The sequence below is a fragment of the Phocoena sinus genome, chromosome 13 (genome assembly GCF_008692025.1).
Source record: "Phocoena sinus isolate mPhoSin1 chromosome 13, mPhoSin1.pri, whole genome shotgun sequence".
NCBI lineage: Eukaryota > Metazoa > Chordata > Mammalia > Artiodactyla > Phocoenidae > Phocoena > Phocoena sinus.
This window is the reverse complement of record NC_045775.1, coordinates 38464079-38488191: the sequence shown is the minus strand read 5'-3', so window position 1 is coordinate 38488191 and position 24113 is coordinate 38464079. Positions and strand designations below refer to the sequence as shown.

The 24113-nt window shown below is 35.8% G+C and overlaps 2 protein-coding genes across 2 annotated transcripts in view; one reads left to right on the top strand and one right to left on the bottom strand.

Moving 5' to 3' along the window:
- The first annotated feature begins 65 nt into the window (after window positions 1-65).
- Window positions 66-23566, top strand: PIGF (phosphatidylinositol glycan anchor biosynthesis class F). Its single transcript, XM_032653247.1, has 6 exons — window positions 66-188; window positions 2042-2290; window positions 3466-3557; window positions 4793-4909; window positions 7689-7797; window positions 23256-23566. The coding sequence occupies exons 2-6, from the start codon at window positions 2063-2065 to the stop codon at window positions 23367-23369; spliced, it is 660 nt and encodes a 219-aa protein (XP_032509138.1). The 5' UTR covers window positions 66-188; window positions 2042-2062; the 3' UTR covers window positions 23370-23566.
- Window positions 19656-24113, bottom strand: part of RHOQ (ras homolog family member Q) — a 40344-nt gene continuing 35886 nt past the window's right edge. Inside the window, exon 5 of the mRNA XM_032653249.1 lies at window positions 19656-23931. Coding sequence (XP_032509140.1) covers window positions 23776-23931 — 156 coding nt within the window. The 3' untranslated portion in view covers window positions 19656-23775. The remainder of the gene's footprint in view (window positions 23932-24113) is intronic.

Genomic DNA, 24113 nt, shown 5'->3' with positions numbered 1-24113 from the left:
CGGGAGGAATAAACGCGAGTGGGGAGGCGGGGCTGCCTTCTTGGCCCGCCTCTCCACTTCTGCGATTGGCTGTGAGGCCTTGGGCCTCCTCCCCACAGGCCTGCGCCTGCGCGAGGCACAGGGTCTGAGTTACACCTGATGGTGGGAGGTAGAAACCCTCCGTTCTCTTCCGCGGGCGGGAGAGTTAGGTAAGCCCAGCCGGAGGCTCGGGGTGCGCGAGCCTCCCGGCGCTGCAAGCCACTTCCGCCAGCTGCCTAGCTGGCCGGGAATATCTGCCCCCGGCCGGTCCGTGCCTGCCGGCCCGCGCCTGCCGGCCCCTCCAGCGCCGCCCTTCCTGCGTGACCCAGGGGCTGCGCTGATGGACTGGCCTCTTTCGGATCCGACATTCTGCGTCTGTCCCTTCTTTTCTCTCGGTCTCCACGCTTGTGCTCTTTGATTATGCTTCTCAATTCGTCCCTCGTTGCCTACACTCCCGTCGGCTGAGGCTTGGGCAGAGTTCGGAGCGACTCAGTTTGGGATGGAGCTGCAGGTTAAGGTCCCTCGATTCCCGCGAAGGCTCCTCTAGGAGCCGCTCAGAAGAGCCTTCTCTCCCGCTGCAAGGCTTGAGGACTCGGGCCAGGTCAGACCGTGGAGGCCGGGGCCCTGGCCACCCGAGGAAGCACCTGACGAGAGTCCTCCTGGGCTCGCCAGGGCCCAACACAGGGCTGGTTTCTCAGGAGGGGCAACACTGGACCAACTTTTCATTCGTTCGTTCATTCATTCAGTCATTCAGCAAGCATCCGACTTTGGGTACCATTCACTGTCTTAGGTCCAGATCTGCTTCAGTCAGTTGCGATTCTGAGGGTGGCCCAGAAAAATATCTGAAGGTGTGTCTATTGAGAGACTATATTCTGGATTCCCTTCCCAGCCCCTCAGCTGAGGCTAGGACCTGTGAGAAACACTTCCTTTCTTTCTTGCCATGCATTCTTTTCTCGACCCCCTAGTGCGTATCTTTGTATCAAAGAGGCTAGGTTTTGAAATGGCTTTAGCACTTGGGAGCTTGGGACCTTGGAGTGTTTCCTAATCTGTTTTAGCCTGTTTCCTTATCAGTAAAGTGTTTGCCTTGTAAAAATACAGTGTGAATTAAACGAGAGTGTTATTATAAGGCGTGGATTCGCCCCTTTGCCCCAGTGGGCGCTCTGTGTGTGTCTATAAAATATACACACATATATTTTTTTTTTCCTGGAATATTAACCACAGTGTAACATGTGGACTACTACTTTAATAAAGTCCTTACTTAACATTAGTCAATACTATGTATAAGCTATCTGTTAGGTAATTTGTAAATACATACATATATAAAATAACGTATTTTATATAGAGAGAGAGAGAGCGAGAGAGTGAGAGAGTGAGAGAGAACGTAAATATTTTTCCACCTTCCATTCATGCTCTGCTTTTGGTTGGAATCTGGCATGTGTAACTGACATTGTCATTTTGGTATTTTTGCAGTACTGGGACTCCTTAGTTTAGCATAATGTTCTTTGAAGCTTCTTGGTAACACTGGCCACCATTCCAGTGTGTACCTGGTGTTACTTGGCATTTGTTGGAAAATGTGAACTACTGTGATGTTAGACAAAGGTCCATAATGATAAAAATGCCAACAGTTCAGCCAAATTGTATTATGGGGTTTCTAGAAAGCATAGCTTATATTTCCAACAGGGCAAATCATTAACACATGCTGTTTGTTTTCACCTCTGATTTTGGCAAAAAGAAAAAAAACAAATTGCTTAATTAGTCCTTGCACATGACAGTTTTACAGAAACTAGACACAAATATTTAAGAAATTAGTAAATTTGTCCTTTTTCAGGCTCTGTGAGCTGTTTATACTATATTAGTCTATTAGTTTTTACATATATGCATCTTCCTATATTCTGACACTGTGACATTATTGCCCATAGAAAATTGACTTTGGCTCATGGCTTGTTTTTAGACGTTGGAGCATTTAGGACAATGGAAAAAGTCATTATTGCCTATGCTCTTTTCTTAATTTGTTTTTCATTAGATAGCCACTCAAGAAAACACCATGAAAGATACTGACATCAAGAGACTACTATATGTCCATCTATTATGCATATTTTCAATTATCCTAAGCATCTTCATTCCATCCTTCTTCTTGGAGAACTTCTCAGTACTGGAAACACACTTGACATGGTTGTGCATCTGTTCTGTTTCTGTAACTGCCGTCAATTTAGTATTGTATTTAGTAGTGAAACCAAATGCATCTTCTAAAAGAAGTTCATTATCATACAAGGTAAGACTTATTTCTTGACAACTGATTTTTAGATGTAGGTAATGTTTTTATTACTGGATGAATAAAGTATTAGTCAAGTACTTATTGGGTTATTTACAGTGAATAAAGAAGCTGATTTTTTTTTTTTTCCAGTCAGTAGCCTATTGCTTGCTGGAAGACTGTCTACAATGTTTGATAGATTCTTGCCATGTATTAATTGGATATCATAGCATTGTGAACCTATATAGTCATGTTTCATGTCATCATTGAAGATAAATATATCTTCAGTGTAGCAATATATATAAATATAGCAATCACACCTTTAAATCTTATTTTATAAGACATTTCAGTTTATTTTCATTCATCTTTTGCATTTCTGAAAGACAATGGGTTTTTCATAAATTACAAAATAAGCTCTTGTTTCAAGCTTGGCCTTCCTTGACTAAATAGCAGTTGAAGTTTTCAGACATTGGAATCTATTTTCTGGAATATTCACTACAGTGTAACACTTGACTATTATTTAAATTAATAAAGTCCTCACTTAACATTATTCAATACTATGTGTATGTTCTTTATTAGGTAATTTAAAACACATTTACTGCCCTATGATTTAAAACACTCATTGTGTGTTTTATTATTAGATCTTCTTGAGCTCGAACTCAAGTAGGTCCCACACACTGATTTGCAGACATGCAGGTCTTTTTTTATGTGGATCATATAGTAACATGAATATGATTTGGGGAATTATTTAATATTGTGCTTTTTTTGGGTCCAGTTTTCCTAGGAATTTTGTTTTAAAATGAAAAAATATTATTATAATCATTATTTTCTATAAATATTTTGTGTATCATCACACAAGAAGGACTGTGTTTGTGTTTTTTTGTATCCTAGCACACTTATTGGTAAATATTTCATAAATACTGATTAACAACATAGTTCAATACTTAGCATAGAAACAAAAACATTTTCTGATTCTGCTGTTGGTTAGGTGAGTGGAACATGGGGATCGATTTTTGTCTTGTGGCTTTTTTACAGTGCTGTGCAAAGAACATGTGATCTGACTTCAGGAGCAGATCCAAAGAATATTCAGCTGTATCACATGTTACAGGGCTAAGTTGTATTTGTAGATAAAATCAAATCATTTGCTGTCCTTTAGTCATTCTCTTGATTCTTTAAGTTATTCATTTCTTTTTTAGGTAACCAGATTTTTGAAATGCTGTATCTACTTTCTTATGTCTTGTTTCGCCTTTCATGTAATTTTTGTTCTATATGGAGCACCACTAATAGAGTAAGTCTGAAATTTTTTACCTTAAGCCAACTATATTTTAAAACAGTCGTTTATTAAACCAAGTGCTAATTCTATTGGTGATTAGAGAAAAAACATGATGTGTTTAATCAGTGGATCACAGAAGGATACTGACATCATTGCCCTTGGTAGTGTTATTTTTTTAAAAGACAATGGAATAACTTAATTCATTAAATGCTCCTATTACGTAGCCTTTTGTCATGCAATTGATTAAAGGGGGAGGTAGATGAGAAACTGTCATATACCAATAGGTGTGTGGCCCTTAGAACCTCTAAGGAAACTGACTATAATGATACATATAAATTAGTTATAAATAGTAAATGTGATTCTGAAGTGCTTGAAAAGAGTTTGTTTTCTTAAGAAAAGTTAATAGATTCTTGTATTTAATTACGTAGAAGCTAATGTTTATAGTTTAAAGGTAAAATTTAACTCAACACCTTTTCAAAACTGAACAGTTTTGAATTAACGAAAGCCAAATTCATTAATATGTCTTATATAATGTTCCATTATAGTTTGGGAAAGTTCAGTTTAGCAGTGATAAATGATCATGTTGAAATGAGTGATGCAATACATACACACGCACACACACACACACACAGCTATATGTATAGTTTTACATATATATACATACCTGGTTATATATACACATACTAGATTAACAGGTAATTATATTCTAGAGTGGGGAGGACAAGACCTTTGTAATGGGAAATGATAATTTCTCTGTAATCCATTTTAGAGTAGAATGAATGTCTGGAGCAGTGGTTCTCCAATTGTGGTTCTAAAACCAACAACATCAGCATTTTATCGAAATGCAAATTCTCAGGCCTTAGTCAGAAACAAATTTACCTAGTTCTCCAAGTGGTTCCGATATAAGCTAAATTTGAACCACGATTTGCAGAGAAAGTTCCAGAGACTATTGAGGAAAAAGTTAATGACCTAGAAATGGGTTTTCTTGCAATGGACAGTCTCATTACCGTATGGCATTTAACACTTCTGAACTCTATCATCAAAGACAAATATTTGCTAGATTGTTTTTTATAGCTTGCATTTTGGTAGTAACATTTTTTATAGTCACGGTTTTGGTAAGACTCATGTTACCTTTCTAAGTGTAAGAAAATAGTTTTATACTAAATCTATTTAAGTAAAAAAGATTATGCGTGTGTGTATATGCACCTTTAACACTTAAGAAAAAATTAATACAGTGTTTTTTTTCCTAGGTTGGCGTTGGAAACATTTTTACTTGCAGTTACTTTGTCCACTTTTACTACTGTACCTTGTTTATGTTTGTTAGGACCAAACTTCAAAGCATGGCTAAGAGTTTTCAGTAGAAATGGGTAAGTTTGAATTTTATATTCTAGTGATGTTTGAAATTTTTAAAAAAATTAATGAGGTACTTTTCTATTCATGGCAGCTTGCTGATTGTTCCTTGCGTGTTTCTCAGCACTGTATGGTTCTCAGTGATGCTGTAAGGGCCCACTGCAGCTGGGGACTGGGGCCAGGGAAGGGTGGCATGCACTTGAGGGAGACCCAAGCAGGCAGAATTATAGGCCTCTCCCTCCACGTTAGCAAGATCAGTTCTGCTTTTTTTTTTTTTTGTATGGTTGAATTCCACTTAGCATTTTGCTTGATAAAAGGTTTCTGTTACCAAAAGAAAACTTTGAAAACCCCTCCTTGGGGATAATTTATCACTGTGATAAAATTGCTACAGATCAAATTGCTTCCATACATCTTATAATGTAGAATTGGGGTTCACCATATAAAAATGTTTATTGGAACAGCTATAGCTTCTTGTTCAGCCTCTTTTGTGGTGAGACATCTGAGTGCAGGTTTCACAGGATTTTTTTTTTTTCTTTTTCTGCGGTACGCGGGCCTCTCACTGCTGTGGCCTCTCCTGTTGCGGAGCACAGGCTCCGGACACGCAGGCTCAGCGGCCATGGCTCACGGGCCTAGCCGCTCCGCGGCAAGTGGGATCCTCCCGGACCGGGGCACGAACTTGTGTCCCCTGTATTGGCAGGCGGACTCTCAACCACTGCGCCACCAGGGAAGCCCTTTACAGGATTTTATTCCCTTAGCAGCTGTATGTATTTTCAGCATCGTTAAGTTAAAATTTTCGCTTCTTGAAAGGCAGTGAAATCATTTGTATCAGAAATGGTTGAGTTATAACTCAGAAAACTAGAAAGTTATTTGGTGCCCATGGTTTTGTCTTGTTTATCACCCAGCAGCAAAAACTTCTTGAGCCCTTAAATCTGTGCTCTATGTTATGCAAACTCTGTGTGGAGTCTGTGGTATTAGCTGTGCTTCTCTCCATGAGGATCTTGGACATTCAAGGGGCAAGGATGAGATGAACAAAAACATAAGACGAAGTTTGTGTAACTCAAACAATGAAGTTTTAGGAACTCAGTAGGGTAGGAGACCACTGAAGAATGAGCTGGATGGGGGGATGATCTATGAAGGACTTGGATCAGGAGTAAGAGATTTGCTAAGACTAAGTGGGAAGGGGAGATACCCCACACTATGGGATGAATGAAACTATAGAAACTGAAATGAACATGGTATTTTTGTGTGATTTGGAAGAGAACAGCCCAAGTGGAGCAGAGGATGCTTGCTGAGTAGCTAGGCTCCATAAATTACTGACTTTTTCCTTTTGAAATGTTTGTTTGTTCCCCTTCAGAACCATCTTCTAGTGTTCATAAAGTCTCAAGAAAACAAAAGTGTCACATTGAACACTTTTTCCCACATTGTTACCATAGTATCCCAAATGGCATTAATTTCTTTTAGTGTTTTAGTTTGACATTTTTAAACAGTGAAAATCAGTTGAAACCTTATTGGTTTGGATTGGTGATTTATCCAGCTTTGAATTCTGTTTCTGATAATAGCATTAATGGTGTACTTGGGGGAGATACCGTCGTTTGATTCTATAGTCAGTTCTGCTATAAGATGGCATATGCATTCCTAAAAATCCTTGCATTATGCAAAACTGGGCAGTAAGAAACACAGAACTTATGGGAAAAATGGGATGGGGCATAACACTCAAAAACTTCATCAGTAACACATTAAAAAATGTAGGAACTTAATAAAAATGGCAGGACAATTTAATACATGTTAAATGGTTAAGAATTGCATAAATATTTTAATAAATATGGCACTTTTCCTTGGACAAAACCTGAAACTTGCTTTTGGAAGTAGATGTGGGAAGGGTTGCCTCTTGTAAGTTATTATGAAGGAGGGTTGTTGGAAAGCTAAGACAGATGTGGAAGGTGTGGCTCATATACGTGAGGGGAACTGAGATAGCTGGGAGATGGGTTTTTAAACGGTATTGAGATATAATTCAAGCACCATGTATGCCACCTATATAAAGTGTACAATTCAATAGTTTTTATTATATTCACAGATATGTACAACAATCATTACAGTTTTAGAATATTTTCATCACCTCAAAAAGAAACTCCATGTCCTTTACCTGCCACTTCCTTGTTCCCCCTCCCCTAGCCCTAAGCAACCACTAATCTATTTACTGTCTGTAGATTTGCATATTTTGGACATTTCATAAAAATGGAATCATATATGTGATCTTTTGTGATTGCTTCCTTTGGACAATAGAATACTAGTAAAACTGTTAACAAGGGAAAACACACAGCAAAACTGGATTTATAAAGTGGTGCATTTGAGTTTTGTTTTGAAGGATATATACATATATGTGTATATATATGCAGATGTGCATATATCATTCTAAACAAAATTGTGTGTTTATTTGTATATGTATAAAATATTTCTGGAAGGATATGTAATAAGCTGGTGATAGCAGTTGTTTCTGGGAAAAGGAATCAGAGTTGATGATAAGGGTGAGAGGAGGACTTAGCTTTCATTGCAGACACTCTTTTGTATTGTTTGATTTTCACTATGTGCATATATTACCTTTCCAGCTGAAAAACACTTATATCTTCTTACCAATTGATTGTTAATGATTCATGGCAAATATTTGTGTCAATTTGCGATGCTTATTTTAAATGAACAACATATATATATATGTATAGTGTTAATTTATGCTGTTTGTTTGATTCCCCAGCAGCTAAGATATATACCACCAATAATTTATATATTTGTGTTTTATAGGGTTACATCCATTTGGGAGAATAGTCTCCAGATCACTACAGTTTCTAGTTTTCTAGGAACATGGCTTGGAGCCTTTCCTATTCCACTCGATTGGGGAAGACCATGGCAGGTTGGTTTCAACTCTTTAAAGCAACAAAGTAGATGATTGTACAGTGATGGTAAAACTGATGAAGCTAACGAGTATGTATATTTAAATTGTTTTATCGTTCAGTTAAGTAGGGATGCCAATTCCCTCTGTTACTGTAATCTGGGTGATTTATTAGGGCCTGTCTCAGTGCCACAGGCATCCAGATCAGCCTGTTTCTATCTTCTAACACTATTTTTTTCTACATGTATAGGTGAATAAACAAGCTTGGTTTGAGAATATGTATAGGAGTTTAATAGCCTAGAAGTTTCAGGAATTCCCTATTTTTAACTTTGATATACATTGCCTTTGTAGTCTTAGATTCATATTTTCTTAGCTTGATTGATAGCCAAATTGAACGTTGATTTTGAGATTTTTTTTTCTTAAAGCATATAGCAAAGTAGGTTTTGAAATAGGGGCTTGTGATATTAGAGGAAGCTCATAAACATCAGGTTTTTTGTTTTCTATGACAATAGGATATAGCTAATAAGCTAGGGGAAACACTGTAAGTGTTCTTTTTATCACCATTTTACAGATGAGGAAACTAATACCTAGAGGACATGTAATATTCCAAGGTCACTGAGCTAGTGATGGATACATCTTTGTTGTAAGTTTTAATGGCTTCATAGTAAACCTTTATATAGTTATTCCAAAATTTATTTAAAAAATTCACTATTGATCATTTAGTACTATTTTTACTATTATAAACAGTGCTATGATAAACATCTTTGAATCTATATCTTAATGGATTTTTCCAAATATTAAGATGATTTCTCCCAAATCAATTGTGGTATTAAAAAATAAATATACTTTCTTTTTCCAACATGAAGAGAATTTTTCTCTGATCACAAAGACAGTATATATTTATTTAGAAAATTTAAGCTATACTAATAATTATAAAAAGTAAGTAAAAATTATCAAATAGCCAGCCACCCAGAGACAACTCCCATTTGTGTTTCGGTGGTAATCTTTGCAGCTCTCTCTTCATGTGTGTAACTATTCATAATACACATTTTATTTATTTATTTTTTATTTTTATTTTTTTTTGCGGTACGCGGGCCTCTCCCTGTTGTGGCCTCTCCCGTTGCGGAGCACAGGCTCCGGACGTGCAGGCTCAGCGGCCATGGCTCACGGGCCTAGCCACTCCGCGGCATGTGGGATCTTCCCAGACCGGGGCATGAACCCGTGTCCCCTGCATCGGCAGGCGGACTCTCAACCACTGCGCCACCAGGGAAGCCCACACATATTATTTTTAATCTTTTTTTTCCCTTCAACAGCATATTATGGAGCTCATTCCATGTCAGTGAAAATTTGCATTATAATACTCCATTATTTGGGTAAAATCATATACCAATTTCTTATGAATGGACATTTAGATTATTTATAGTTTTCACTATTACTAATTTATTACGAATTATTGTGATTATCATAAAACATATATCTTTGCAGATTTGTCTAGGTTTTAAAAAAAATTAATTAATTAATTAATTAATTAGGTTGCACCAGGTCTTAGTTGCGGCTCACCAGCTCCTTAGTTGTGGCATGCAAATTCTTAGTTGCGGCATGCATGTGAGACCTAGTTCCCTGACCAGGGATGGAACCCAGGCCCCCTGCATTGGGAGTGCGGAGTCTTATCTGCTGCGCCACCAGGGAAGTCCCTCCAGTTTTCTCTTTAGTGTAAATTCCTAGGTAATAAGTGGCTGGGTTAAATCTCTGCTATGTATGTCACTTTCCAAAGGCCCTTGAGGGATCTGAATTATATGCCTTGCACTTAACTGCCTACTTTTTAAGTCCATTCTTTGTGCTTTCTATTAGATGTTGTGTTTCCTAGACAAATGTGTTGTTCTTTTACATTCAGTAAGTTTGGTAGGTTTGCCCTTCTCTACTATATGTTATGGAAATCCCTGGAGGTTTGGGGTGTGTGGTGTCACTGATACCCTTCCCAAGGTTATAATATTAATAAAGGTTTCCTTTATATTTTCTTGGTCATCTCAGTGACCACTGGGAAATGGGGATTCATTTGTACTCAAGTTACAATCTTATGGAACTTAATTTCATTCAATAGTGTCAGTGATTTCTAAATTGGAGGACAATCAAAATCATTTAAAAATATACACAGGAAATTGTATTTTAATTCCTTACTTTCAGATGTATGCAATTATATCTAAATACAAAGTATCGATATATAAAGCACCGTCGGCCCTCAGCTTATGAGTTGGTAAGGTACTATGTAATTAACATGTTAGTTTGTGTATAGGTGGAATATTTTGGAGTGTAAAAGTTTGATATGTTACACTTGTATAAATCTTCTCTTTATAAGACTATGCAGAAATAGATGTTGAATTATGGGGAGTAGATGCCCTCTGTACAATCTGGGTTTAGGTTTCCGTAGAAAATATATTTTTTGATTATTTACAATTCAGTTATCTATTTTCGATTGTTTGGGCTTTTACCTACTGACTCTCATTTTTCTACCTCAGTTCTTGTTTACAATAAGAGGTGAGCCGGATCCAAATTAATGGTATCAGACTTTTAAAATTAATATAAAGTTTCTATTTGAATTATTGACTTTAAAAAAGGTTTTCTAACTAGCTAATTTAATATGTAACAAATGTTGGTCTTCATTAAGAATGTTTCATTTGACTGGAATATTACTGGTTGTTTAATCATCTTTACTGTTGAGTTGTTTTTAAAGTATTCCAAGTTAATGACCCACTTATTCACTATCATCTTTTAAAATTCTGATAGATACTGTTGGTGAAATAATAGAATTGATGTATAATTAATCATCTTTTATTCATATAATAATCACCTGCCCCTTTCCCTTTTAGCAATGATTTACTGATAAACTAGAGAAATGCTGAGGCATCTTTTTTGTTCACTTTTTATTTTCAGTGAACAAGTTTTTTGTTCTGTTTTGGTTTTTTTCTTCATAAACCTCACTACAGAATAAGTACTCCGTGTGGCTCATGGTGCTGACAGAATCTGCCAGAGAAACAATAAACCAAATGAAAGATCATGGCGTCACCTCAGAATGGAGATTTTTCTAGAGTAAAATTTCACGGGAAGATAACTACTATATATACTTCATTATCTAAACTGTAATATTATAGTATTAGGAAGAGAGGTTAGTTCTCTATTCCTTATAGCCCAGTAAAGATTTGATATGTTTGTGGTAAAGCAAGCTTTTCTGGATTGGGATCTGGTTTTACTGATGTTTCAGTCAGAGAAACAAGGGTATCTGGTTAAGCAATTACACTTTCTTTAAAAACACATACCATCCACCTCACAAAAACTTTTGCATGTTTAGTTCCATTTTTTCTACTTTGAATTCAAATCTGACTTCGTATAAAATTTCCGGAGGCCAAACATAAGATTATAATGATGTGAGTTCTGTACTGAGCAATTTCAAGAATATTTATGTTTTTAAAATTGTTTCATCATTAAATGACTAGAAAGGCCCATTGCAAATATATAACCTCAATGAAAAATGTTTTTCACTTACTAATAGGAATTTTAAATAATTTTAAGTAATGACAAATGACAAAAGATACCAGGCATCTCTATAGCTGGAGGAAGCCTTCCCTTTCTAGGAGGCAGCAAGAGAATTTGGTGAAAGAGAATGTGGTCGGTGGCTGCCCACTATGTTGTTGGTCATCTTTATTGTTTTCTTTAAAAATAATTGAAAGTCATCTTGCTTCTCTTCCTTGCCGTAATTATTACATTATAAACATTTGAATTGCCCATAACCCAGACAGCCTTCTTCAGCCCCAGAGAAAGCTTCTAGCTATAGTTACTGACAAAATGAATATTTTGACCATGGAAGATCTTTGTACATTATAATTTGATGCATTATCTGCTGTAAAAATAGCTAATCAGTAAATATTTGTTGAGTTCTTACTGTGTACAAAATACATATTCTGTGTAAGTTACAACAGATACTTAAATATTACCAGGACTGGAATTTAATTGTTTGGTAATGATAATTTAGATTCATATTGTGATTTAGATTCAGATTTAATATGCTCTAAATATTTTGCAGAATAGATGGTTATGAGCTTTTCATCTGGAAAATGTCTTAATTATCAAAAGTCGGCTAGTATTTCATGTTATTAAAAAAATTAACGGGAGGTTGGGAATTGTTGTTGGTTATTCTGAGCAAAGGAAATTTACCATGAAGTTTTTAAAACCACATGTTTTATTAATAGGTAGACAGATAACAGGATGATTAAGAGCTCTGGCATCAGATTATTGAGTTCAAATCCTGGCTCTGCCACTTGCTAGTGAGGATTAAATAATATAATCCTTCTAAAGTACTTAGTTCAGAACCTGACACATAGTTACTGCTTAATTACTGTTATAGGCATTTATGACCTGTAAAAGGAGTAGGTTAATGACTATTTTTTTTAGCATTACCAAAAAACCCTGCAAATTCCATTATTTGAGTTCTCCAAGTGTTAGAGCATGTTAACTGTCTCAGTTTATTGTATTCATGCTGCCTGATAATCCTTAAATTGGTAGGGTGGATTGTTAAATCATCTTTTTTCCCTGGTATTTAGGGTATTTGGATTTCATGTAACTTTCAATTCTGTCTGACATTTCGGATGGCAATAGAAAGAAAACGTCGTATCTGTCTGTGTATGTACCAGGCATGGGCTTGGCACTGTCACACAGGCAACTTAATCCTGGTAACCCTAGTGCAAGGTAGGGTTCAGTCCCACTTCTACACAAAAGAAAGCAAAGTGTGAGGAGAGGGGTACACATCTTGTTCAACATTTCTTGGCTGATTAGAGGAAGACTCAGGATCCAGTGCCCCAAGACACCATGATTCTCTTTATCCCTGGAGACTCTGAAACATAGCTTTTCTTTTTAAAAAATAGCCATAGCTTAGATTTTTGGGGGAAAGGTTGGGTAGTTATTATATTGTGTTTCTTTCTTCACTTGAGAATTTCATTTAAGTGCCATGACCACTCTGGTAGTGTTTGTATTTTAGACCATAAAATTTAATGTATTTGTAGGAGAGTATTTGAAGCTAAGATGTGAAGCTTTTGTACCTAGAAAACCAACAAATATCTTTAAACTCTGGACTTCCATGCTACTGTCTCCAAAATGGAATTGGCCCAGAGAATCAAATCTCTTCTGAGCATATTTATTTCTTATAAAGTTAAAAAGCAAAATGGATTGAGATTGTCTTTAAAACAATTTTAAGTTTAAAAATATTTGTACTTGTTCCCGTCAGATACCAGATAAATGAGGCATTGTTATATTTAAAAACTTTTTTGTTTTCTCTGGTTTTATCAGGTTAAAAAATTAATATCTGTGAAACATATATATTCATTTTTAAAAGTCACAGATGCCACAGATAATACTTTCATAAATTGAAGCTGGAGGTCATAAGGATAATTAAATGAATCACTGCAAATAATGACAGAGTGAGGGATAAAGCTAAGGTTATGGATTTAATTATTGAAGGGTGCATATTTTTAGGTTAATTGGTGTTTCTGTTGCTAAAGGTGTTATACAGTATTTTAGACAGACCAAAATAAAATATTAATGTATATGAAATATGAGTTACATATTTCGAGCATGGAAAAAAAACTATAATGTGTAACTGATAGAAAATGGTTTTGGATTTAAAAGGTGGGTTCACTGTTGGGCAGTGAGGTTGAAAATGATCTGCTAGCAGAACTTTCATGTGAGGGAGAAGAGTGCTGGCTAAGGTAATTCATTTGCATGGTCCTGCCAAGGACCATTTATCGTCACTTTGACAAGAAGTTCCAGCCTGGAGACTGTGGACCTCTCCACAAATAGGTCTTCCTAAATCTGTGTTCTTAGTCACAGGAGAGTGGTATGGTGTACATGGCACACGGAAGAGTGACAACTAGAGAGATGTATCCAGATGAGTAGATTCATCTGTACATGTATTCCTACATCAGACAATAGCATTTGCTTTAAGGACATCTGGAAAAACACATGACTTAAAACCAAATTCAGAGGAAAATATAAATAATCATTTAAAACCAGTAGAATTTTTGAAAGTAGGTTTTTAAAAATGAATTCTATCAGTCATGCAAATGTAAATTTGTGGTAAGCATGATAAACAAAACATATTAAAAAGTAGTTTGAAATTTAGAACTGCCTGGGTTTTATCTCCCTTTTTTATCTGAAAGAGCCAGTAATCCTAATGGTTGTGAGTTGTCCTAAGTGTTTCTAGGTTTTTTGATCTGCAGATAGGTCAGTTTTCCCATGATATCTATCATAGTACATACCTCTCCAAAAATTATATTGAAACATATCTTTTAAAGTTTGTGTTATTAAAATTTATCTAAAAAATTAAATAATCTTAGTTTGCCCCTTAACTGCTTGGTTTATAGTAGGGGCTCTCAATAAATAGTTATGAATATACAGAGCCATTCAAATGGAGACTCTTAAAAATGATAGAAATGCCTACCAGTGGTTGGTTTAAAATCAGTTTCTGTACTTATACTTCTTAAAAGTTATGAAAAACGACAGCTAGGAGCAAGAATCACCCGTCTATTTCAGTGGTAAGGCTACATATGGTTAATATAATGCCATATGCTATATAGCTCTTGAGAGTTTTCTCTTGTAAGCTTTATGCTCCCCAGACATTTCATGGGAAGAAAAGCAAGTACTAAAGATGCTTATATTACAAGGGCAAGGGAATAGTTCCTACAGCACAACATAACATTGCTCATAAACTATTAATATTTTATTTGTTCTAAACTGCAGGCTCTAATTATAACCTATTAGAATACCTAAGAAGTACTTCCATTAGTGATCATGTAAGTTTAATTTTTTCAAGTTAAAATATGTAATATACAGAATGATACTGATGCATGGTACTTTACAGCTTTCATGACAGATTTTCAAGTATTACTTCATTTAATACAAGAGCCCCATGTTTTAAGTACAAGAGGTATTATTATCCCTGTTTTGCAGTTGGGAAACTGAGGCTCAGGTGTTAAGTGACCCGGCAAAGGTCATATGGCCAGTAAGTGGCTGACCTGGCCCTGCATCTCACATCATTCTCACTCCAATGTCGCATGCCATTTCCTAGAAAAGCAAAGTAAAGCTCCCAAGTAAAATATAAAGTATTTTTAAAAGCAGCCTAAAAAAAAAAAAAAAAAAAAAAAAGCAGCCTAATGTTTTTATATAATTAGCTTTTTAAACTTTTTGTTGAATATTTTAAACTAATTTCAAAAAGTCACCATTATCCAATCCCAAATACCTGATGAAACCTGCAGCAGCTTGTAAACTGCCATAGTCAGTGATATACCAAACTAGCTGTTTTATGGAGTAAAAATGTAATCTATTTGCACTTGTTATATTGTGCATATTATAATTAAAATGTATTTAAACTGTTTACTCTCAATTCACACAAATGCCATCTATGTCATTGAAATTGATCCTTAAAATTCTGAAACCAAAAAGTGAAAGGTCATTGTATTTCTTTGGCCAACTAGAACAGTTAATAAAAATACTTATTAGGGTGGAGTGATGAAGAGTACAGGGATTCTTTTTTTTATTATTGTAGTATAGTTGATTCACAATGTTGTGTTAGTTTCTGGTGTACAGCAAAGTGATTCAGTTATATATATGTATCATATTCTTTTCCATTATGGTTTATTACAGGATATTGAATATAGTTCCAAGTGTAGGGATTCTTAACCAGGAGTCCATATATGGGCTTCAAGTTTGTGAACCCTTGAAATTATATGGATGTGTGTATATACACATCCAACTACCATCTAATGGAATTCATGCTTCCTTCTCGTCAAACATGATCCATATATATGTAGATGTAATTTAAAAAAAATACTTTTAAAGTACTTAAAATTTGGGCAGGATTTTAAAAATAGCTTTAGAGATGGTATATTTGAGGAACGATGGTATTCTAGATTGTAATGACAGCTTATTTCATATGTGCCTATTAAAAATATGAACTAAAAGATTATTATCAATTATAACTCACATTGTCACTTGTACTATGTGCCAGATACTGTTATAGGTATAGTTATAAGTATCACACATCACCTTGTCTCATTTGATCGTTACAATAACCCTATGAGGTGAGTTTTACAGTGATCCTTATTTTGTAGATGAGAAATCAAGGCACAGAAAGGTTAGGTGACTTGCCCAGGGTCACATTTTGGTAAACTTTTTTTTTTTTTAACATTTTTATTGGAGTATAATTGCTTTATAATGGTGTGTTAATTTCTGCTGTATAACAAAGTGAATCAGCTATATGTATACATATATCCCCATATCCCCTCCCTCTTGCGTCTCCTTCCCACCTTCCCTATCCCACCCTTCTAGGTGGTCACAAAGCACCGAGCTGATCTCCCTGTGCTATGCGGCTGCTTCCCACTAGCTATTTTACATTTGGTAGTGTATATATGTCAATGTTCTCACTTCATCCCAGCTTTTACCCTTCCCCCTCCGTGTCCTTAAGTCCATTCTCTACGTCTGTATCTTTATTCCTGTCCTGTCCCTAGGTTCATCAGAACCTTTTCTTTTCAGATTCCATATATATGTGTTAGCATACGGTATTTGTTTTTCTCTTTCTGACTTACTTCACTCTGTATGACAGACTCTAGGTCCATCTACCTCACTACAAATAACTCAATTTCGTTTCTTTTTTTATGGCTGAGTAATATTCCATTGTATAAATGTGCCACATCTTCTTTATCCATTCATCTGTCAGTGGACACTTAGGTTGCTTCCATATCCTGGCTATTGTAAATAGTGCTGCAATGAACATTGTGGTACATGACTCTTTTTGGGTTTGTTTTTTTTTTTAAACAATTCTAACCATTTACTGCTTAAACAGGAAAAGTTTTTTTTTTGTTTTTTTTTTGTTTTTTTTTTTTTTTTTGCAGTACGTGGGCCTCTCACTGCTGTGGCCTCTCCCGTTGTGGAGCACAGGCTCCGGACGCGCCAGGCTCAGTGGCCGTGGCTCACGGGCCTAGCCGCTCTGCGGCATTTGGGATCTTCCTGGACCGGGGCACGAACCCCGTGGCCCCTGCATCGGCAAGCGGACTCTCAACCACTGCGCCACCATGGAAGCCCCAGGAAAAGTTTTTTAAAAAGAACACCAAAAATGTATCTGTGTAAAAGAGTGTCATTGTCTCATACAGTCCCACCCTCTTGAAATTGCAACACAACCTCTAGATTTCACAAAAAGAGAAATCCAAAATGTGGTATCTTCATAAAGAAATGGCACACAGATCTGTATGTTTAACCCAGTGCCTTCAGTAATTTCTTTGTCTGGGTCAGTATTGGTTTCTGCAGAATTGGAATGCTGTCTGGAATAATGACTGTGGGTCATCTCTCCATTTATAAGTTCAATCATATGATACACTTGCTTTTCGAATAACTAGCAAAGAAGAAATTAACAATGAAATCCAGTATTTGCTGGATCTGAGGGCATGACTCTTTTTGAATTATGGTTTTCTCAGGGTATATGCCCAGTAGTGGGATTGCTGTGTCATATGGTAGTTCTATTTTCAACCCATAGTGGCTGTATCAATTTACATTCCCACCAATACTGCAAGAGGGTTCTCTTTTCTCCACACCCTCTCCAGCATTTATTGTTTGTACATTTTTTGATGATGGCCATTCTGACTGGTGTGAGGTGATACTTCATTGTAGTTTTGATTTGCATTTCTCTAATGATTAGTGATGTTGAGCATCCTTTCATATGTTTGTTTGCAATCTGTGTATCTTCTTGGGAGAAATGTCTGTTTAGGTCTTCTGCCCATTTTTGGATTGGGTAGTTTGTTTTATTGATATTGAGCTGCATGAGCTGCATGTATATTTTGGAGATTAATCCTTTGTCCGTTGCTTCGTTTGTAAATATTTTCTCCCATTCTGAGGGTTGGCTTTTCATCTTGTTTATGGTTTCCTTTGCTGTGCAAAAGCTTTTAAGTTTCATTAGGTCTCATTTATTTTTGTTTTTATTTCCATTTTTCTAGGAGGTGGGTCAAAAAGGATCTTGCCATGATTTATGTCATAGAGCGTTCTGCCTATGTTTCCCTCTAAGAGTTTTATAGTGTCTGGCCTTACATTTAGGTCTTTAATCCATTTTGAGTTTATTCTTGTATACGGTGTTAGGGAGTGTTCTAATTTCATTCTTTTACATGTAGCTGTCCAGTTTTCCCAGCACCACTTATTGCAGAGACTGTCTTTTCTCCACTGTATATTCTTGCCTCCTTTATCAAAGATAAGGTGACCATATGTGCGTGGGTTTACCTCTGGGCTTTCTTCCTGTTCCATTGATCTAAACTTTTTTTTTTAATTGAAGTAAAGTTGATTTACAATGTTGTGTTAGTTTCAGGTGTTCAGCAAAGTGATTCAGAATATATATATATTCTGAATATATATTTATATATTTTGTATATATATATATAAATATATATTTATATATATTATATATATATATATATATATATTCTGAAAATATATTTGGTGGTATATATATATATATTGTTTTAGATTCTTTTCCATTATAGGTTATTGTAAGATACTAAATATAGTTCCCTGTGCTATACAGTAGATCCCTGTTGTCTGTTTTATATATGGTAGTGTGTATGTGTTAATCCCAAACGCCTAATTTATCCCTTTCCCCCTTTCCCCTTTGGTAACCGTAAGTTTGTTTTCTGTCTGTGAGACCATTTCTGTTTTGTAAATAAGTTCCTTTGCGTCATGTCATATCCTAGGTTCCATCCAGATTAATTTCCCAGGGTCAGATATTTAACAAATGGCAGAGCTGAGACTCAAATCCAGTCTAATACAAAAACGAGAGTCTTTTCTTTTTTTTAAATTTATTTATTTTTGGCTGCATTGGGCCTTCGTTGCCACTCCGGGGCTTTCTCTAGTTGAGGTGAGTGGGGGCTACTCTTCGTTGTGGTGCGCAGGCTTCTCATTGTGGTGGCTTCTCTTGTTGCACAGCACAGGCTCTGGGGCATGCGGGCTTCAGTAGTTGTGGCACATAGGCTCAGCAGTTGTGGCTCATGGGCTCTAGAGCACAGGCTCAGTAGCTGGGGCACATGGGCTTAGTTGCTCTGCGGCATGTGGGATCTTCCCAGACCAGGGCTCGAACCCTTGTCTCCTGCATTGGCAGGCGGATTCTTAACCCCTGAGCCACCAGGGAAGTCCCAAAAATCAGTGTTCTTAATCACTATTCTGTACTACTTACAACATGCTCTGAAATATATCAAACTCTTTATATTGGTACATTTTCCTTTCCTAAAAAGTAAGCAGTTTTATAGTAATGCCTGATCAGAAGAAACCAGTGTGGTCTTCAGGTAGAAATAAGCTTATATAATTTTGAAATGTCTTTCAACCAGCAATAATATTGATTTTTTAACAGAAAAAAAGTTATATCTGTATTATTTAAGATGTTTTTTAAAGCTCATTAGGGTGAAATTGTTTTATTTCTAAGAGAAAAATAACTTATTGGTAGTACGTGTACCAAGACCCTATGTATCAGGCCTTTGTTGATGCTGATTATTTTAAGAGAACACTGACCTTTTTTTAAGTGCTGACACATATAAGGAATCATTCGATTTAGAAAAAGGATAATAGTAGTACTCTAAGCAAGATGCTTTCTTCACATGATGCAGCTACTCATTTTTTTAGTTTTTCTTTTTGACAGTAACTGTAATGATTTTACCCAGTTGCATTATCTTTTGTTATGCAAGAGGGATCTTTTCTTTTGTTTAGTGATTTAAAAAAATTTAAATTTATAAAGAACTGGATAAAAAGAAGATGGTCGTTTGGTGGTAATCGCTTGTGACTTCCTTTACATGAATGTCTTTGAGTTTTCTATTTTCCTTACACAAAACAAGATATATATAGAGAGCCATATATATATGGCTCTCTATATAGAGCCATCTCAGATTATCATAATTTGGAGAAATGTTTATAGCAGCGCAGTTGAATTGTCTCTTCAATAGATGATACGGTGTGTTTTAATGAGGAATGTTAAATAGAAACATCTCCGTATGTGAGACAGTAGTTTTAAATGGAAAACTTCAAGATCTAATTATGAAAATATGTGATTAAGCTACGATTGTTTGACAAGTCAAAATGAATTGTTGCCATAGGATAGTTTTAATATTTTTAAAGCAATATTAAGGTTAGCAGGAAATTGCTTGAGGAAAGGTTGTTCGTTGGCAACCTTCCCCAACTCCCTTCAACAGCTCCTTTTGCCATTCCCTATTAAGGAAAGTTGCCCTTATATAAAGAGAAATTCTCTTTTAAAAAATGACTATGTTACAGTTAAGGACTACTTATTTCAGAAAAAATCAAGCAGGAAAGCCTGGTCCATCACTAGCAAACAGTCTCCAAAGCCAGTCCAACATTTTAATTTGCTGATGGCATGGATTCCTTGACATGTTGAATAGCAGGTGTTCCAGGCCTTAACCCCTCTTAAGGCAAAACTTTCTAACTAATATTTACTTCATTTTTGGCATTCCACTGGAGGTGAAGTATAGCACTGTTTAAAGAATGTGTGTGTAAATGTGTATATATGTGTTTGGAAACAAAGAGCCACACTGAAATTACAAAGTGATTAAAATAGAATTTAGAAACCCAAATTGGAATTTGGCTGAATTCATGAGGGATTACGATTCTCCCTGCACTTTGACAGTGCACTCTTTACCAAGGTGCGGATGCTCACAGTTGGCCGATGATGCATAGATCCACCACGTGAGAGACAGAGGAAAGAGTATTATCCCAAATGTTTACATAGAGTGTTAAATAAAAACTACTAAGGTAAGAAGGTCAGTGCTTTACGTAGATAGTAAACTATGCATATTATTTTATTTGTAACCCCATGTGTTAAGATGGGACACTATTAAAGCAACAATCACTTAAAAAGCAACAACCGACAAACCAGTATTTAATTTGGTACTTAAAATTAATAATTAAAACCAAATGGAAGCAATGCCTAAAGTAACTAAGATAATTCACAGTAAAAACCATTAGTGCAGGCTCTACTTATTGTAAATGTGATAATTCAACATAGGCTAACCTAAAATGTACCTTTAGAGATTGAATAAGGATATAAGCAAAATATTAAGTAAGATTTCAGGAAGCCCCTAAAATTATTTTTAAGAACTTCAGAACTGATTATGTGCAAAAAAATATTAACTATAAGTTTAAGTTCATTCATACATGACCTTATTTGAAGCAGTGTATTTTCATTCACTAGCAAAATTCATGTCAGTAAGATATTTTTGAAGTATTTTATTTTCCAGAGAATTCACTACTTTGAACTAGTTGTTCCAGTGATTAGCCTGAATTTCAATGGAAACCTAACTCTTAACTGAAAACATGCTTCTGAAAATAAGGCAACTTTTCTACAATCTGTTTATGAACAGAAAAAAAAAAATCTTTGGTTTTAGTTAAACTAGCAGGAAGGATTTTGCAAAAAAGAAATACTAAAGAACCAAAGCAACGAAAAGGCTCTTAATAAGCAATGGGAAACTCCAAACCCCATCAAGGTCAATAGAGTACCTAAGGCACCTCAGGTTCAGATGATACAATCATCTTTGCTTAGAGTTCTAATCATCTATATACAGGATTTTTACCATCTTAAGACCATGAAGCCGAAAAGGTAATGTCCAACAATGATTACTGTAAGAAAGAGGAAAATACTAAGAGTTGATAAATGGGAGAGATTAGAGATCATCTCCTCTACGTCCCAGATGAGGAAAATGAGGCCCAGTCAAGAAACAGAGGTGACACCAGAGTCCTAGTCCATTTCTCTTAGGGCAGGACAAATTCTAGATTTTAACTTTATTGGCTAGGAAACCAAGTGTGAAGAGTTTCAGAGATGTGAATTTGAGGAAGAAAAAAAAAAAAATTCCCATCAAATCCCCAAAGGCAAGTTGGAAATAAATGTATAATACTTTACTGTCTTAATTCCTTTATACCATGTGTTGGACAACTTAGCTGATATACTAATTGAGTTATACAGTTCTTTTCAATTCTATCTAAAAATAGCAGACCAAAATTAAATGAGAAAGTTACATCAGATTCCATTTGAGCATACATAAGGCCATGGTACTTAATGCGAACCACCACTTCTTGGGAGAAAGAAGACATCCACTGTCCAGTTCAGGAGAGAAACCTCCTGACCAGTTATCCAGTAGACTCTCCGCACGTCAATGGGGAAGATGATGCTTATATTTTTAAAAAAATCTCTACAAAGCTCACACAAAAGACAGTACATCCTAGATTTGTGACTGCTATGAGCATTAAGGCTGTCATTTTCAAGTATCAAAGTTTAGTGTTCCATTACCCAATCTGTGCAATAGACATAGCTATAAGCTCACGTCATGGAAATTAACAGAAGCTCACCAAAGACATAAAGAAATCATAATTTAGGCAACAGCATTTTTAAATGTAGGAAAGGCTGGGAAAAATTTTATGGATTAGGTTATGCTTCTCTGAACTGCATTAGTTTGTTCACACTGACTGAAACTTTGTCTAACACTATTGTCTGTTGCATGGCATCTGGAATAAGGTAGGTCAACAGCAGACCAAACGAGAAAGCTTAATTAGGTAACAGAACTAGGCATTAAGATGGTTCACCTCTACCACAGTTATACAGTCTGTTTCCCTAGAGAAAGATTAGAAATGGCTCCAGTATACCAAATAAGCTTCATAGATAAACATGAGAACATTTTTTTAAAGCAGGACCTTTCAAAACCTAGGGACTACCATGCACTGCTCGAGGATGAAATAAGTCAACATTATTTACTTCTGGCTTGACGTAATATTGTGAAATGTAATATGGCTGGAGAAAATGGGTATTTGGAAGCCAGTATGTCATTTAACTTAATACTCTAGGTGTGTATATAAGCTGTGGTTCTGTAACTTCTACTGTGCTTCCAATATCTATATCTGAAAGGTGAAATCAGTTTTATTATGAAAGCAGTTGCTTTGTTATAAATTCCATGTAACATGCTTGAATTCTAGGTCTTTTCAACACAATTTAAAGTTTCTTGTGGTTTGGTCAGCATACACCCTTTTCGTTTCATTTGATATACAAGCCAATGTGGAAATCAGAAAAACAAAACTATCAACTAGTTCAGAGAGCTAAATTGAGTCCAGGATTATGGCAAAGTCTGACCCAAAGTTTTAATTTGTAATTTCAGCATGTAACTCATGCAGTTTGGGGAGCATCAAACTAAATCTACAATCGCCAGAAACCTTTGTTACAGTTGAATGCACATTAACTAAAATGTGTACATTTTTAGTGTTCATGATAAATGCAGATATGACCTTATTACACTTTTGGCATTCTTTGAGAAAGCACATTAAGCTTTAATATAGAAATATTTAGGTTACACTTGTGCTCAAGTAATAATAAAACATTTTGTTCTTTTCGACCTCATACATTCTCTCCTCAGGAATGGCCCATCTCCTGCACGCTTGGAGCGACCTTTGGCTACGTGGCTGGCCTTGTTACTTCACCACTCTGGATATACTGGAATAGAAAGAAACTTACATACAAGAACAATTAATTGGAGCAAAGGGAGAAGATATTTCTTTGTGCAGATTCCATAAAGACTGTGCAGACATGTATATGGTCTAAGCCAGGCAGTTCCACTTAACAGCACTGTTTTTTATGTAGTTACAACATGATGTGATTGTAGCTTTTTAAACTATGAAACCCCTGAGAGATTGTACCTTCTAGTTGAAATAAAGTATTTATAATAGATTGTGGCTTCAGATGCTGTTTGTTGCTTCTTGGACCTTTAAGAAACATTCTTAATCAACTTTATAGAATTCTGAGGACAGGGTTTTTTTTTTTTTTCCTTTCAAGTTTTAAACTGCTTCATTACTTTTAAGAGGTCTGGGTAATAGCTTTAGCATTTCATATGCTTTCTGAGAGAAATGGACAGTTTACTTGGCCACTGAAGACGTTTCTCACGTAATTAAACAACAGTTTATACATCTTGATCCTATTCTTTTTTTTACTGTGTGTTTCTTTGGAGTTAAAATGGCTATGATAGCCTCATCAAAAACAGTCTTCAATCCCTTCTGGGTTAAAGCTGAACATTCTACATAGCAGCACGCACCTATCTGGGAGGGAGAAAAAAAAATCACAAATATATACAGTCTTTTTTACAACAACTGATACCACACAAATACACCATTAGAAGGAAAATCATAAAATGCAAAAAGAATGAAATCATCCATATTTATGATACCCAGAGATAGCTAACTGTTAAAATACTAGTGTATATTCTTCCAGACTTTCTCTA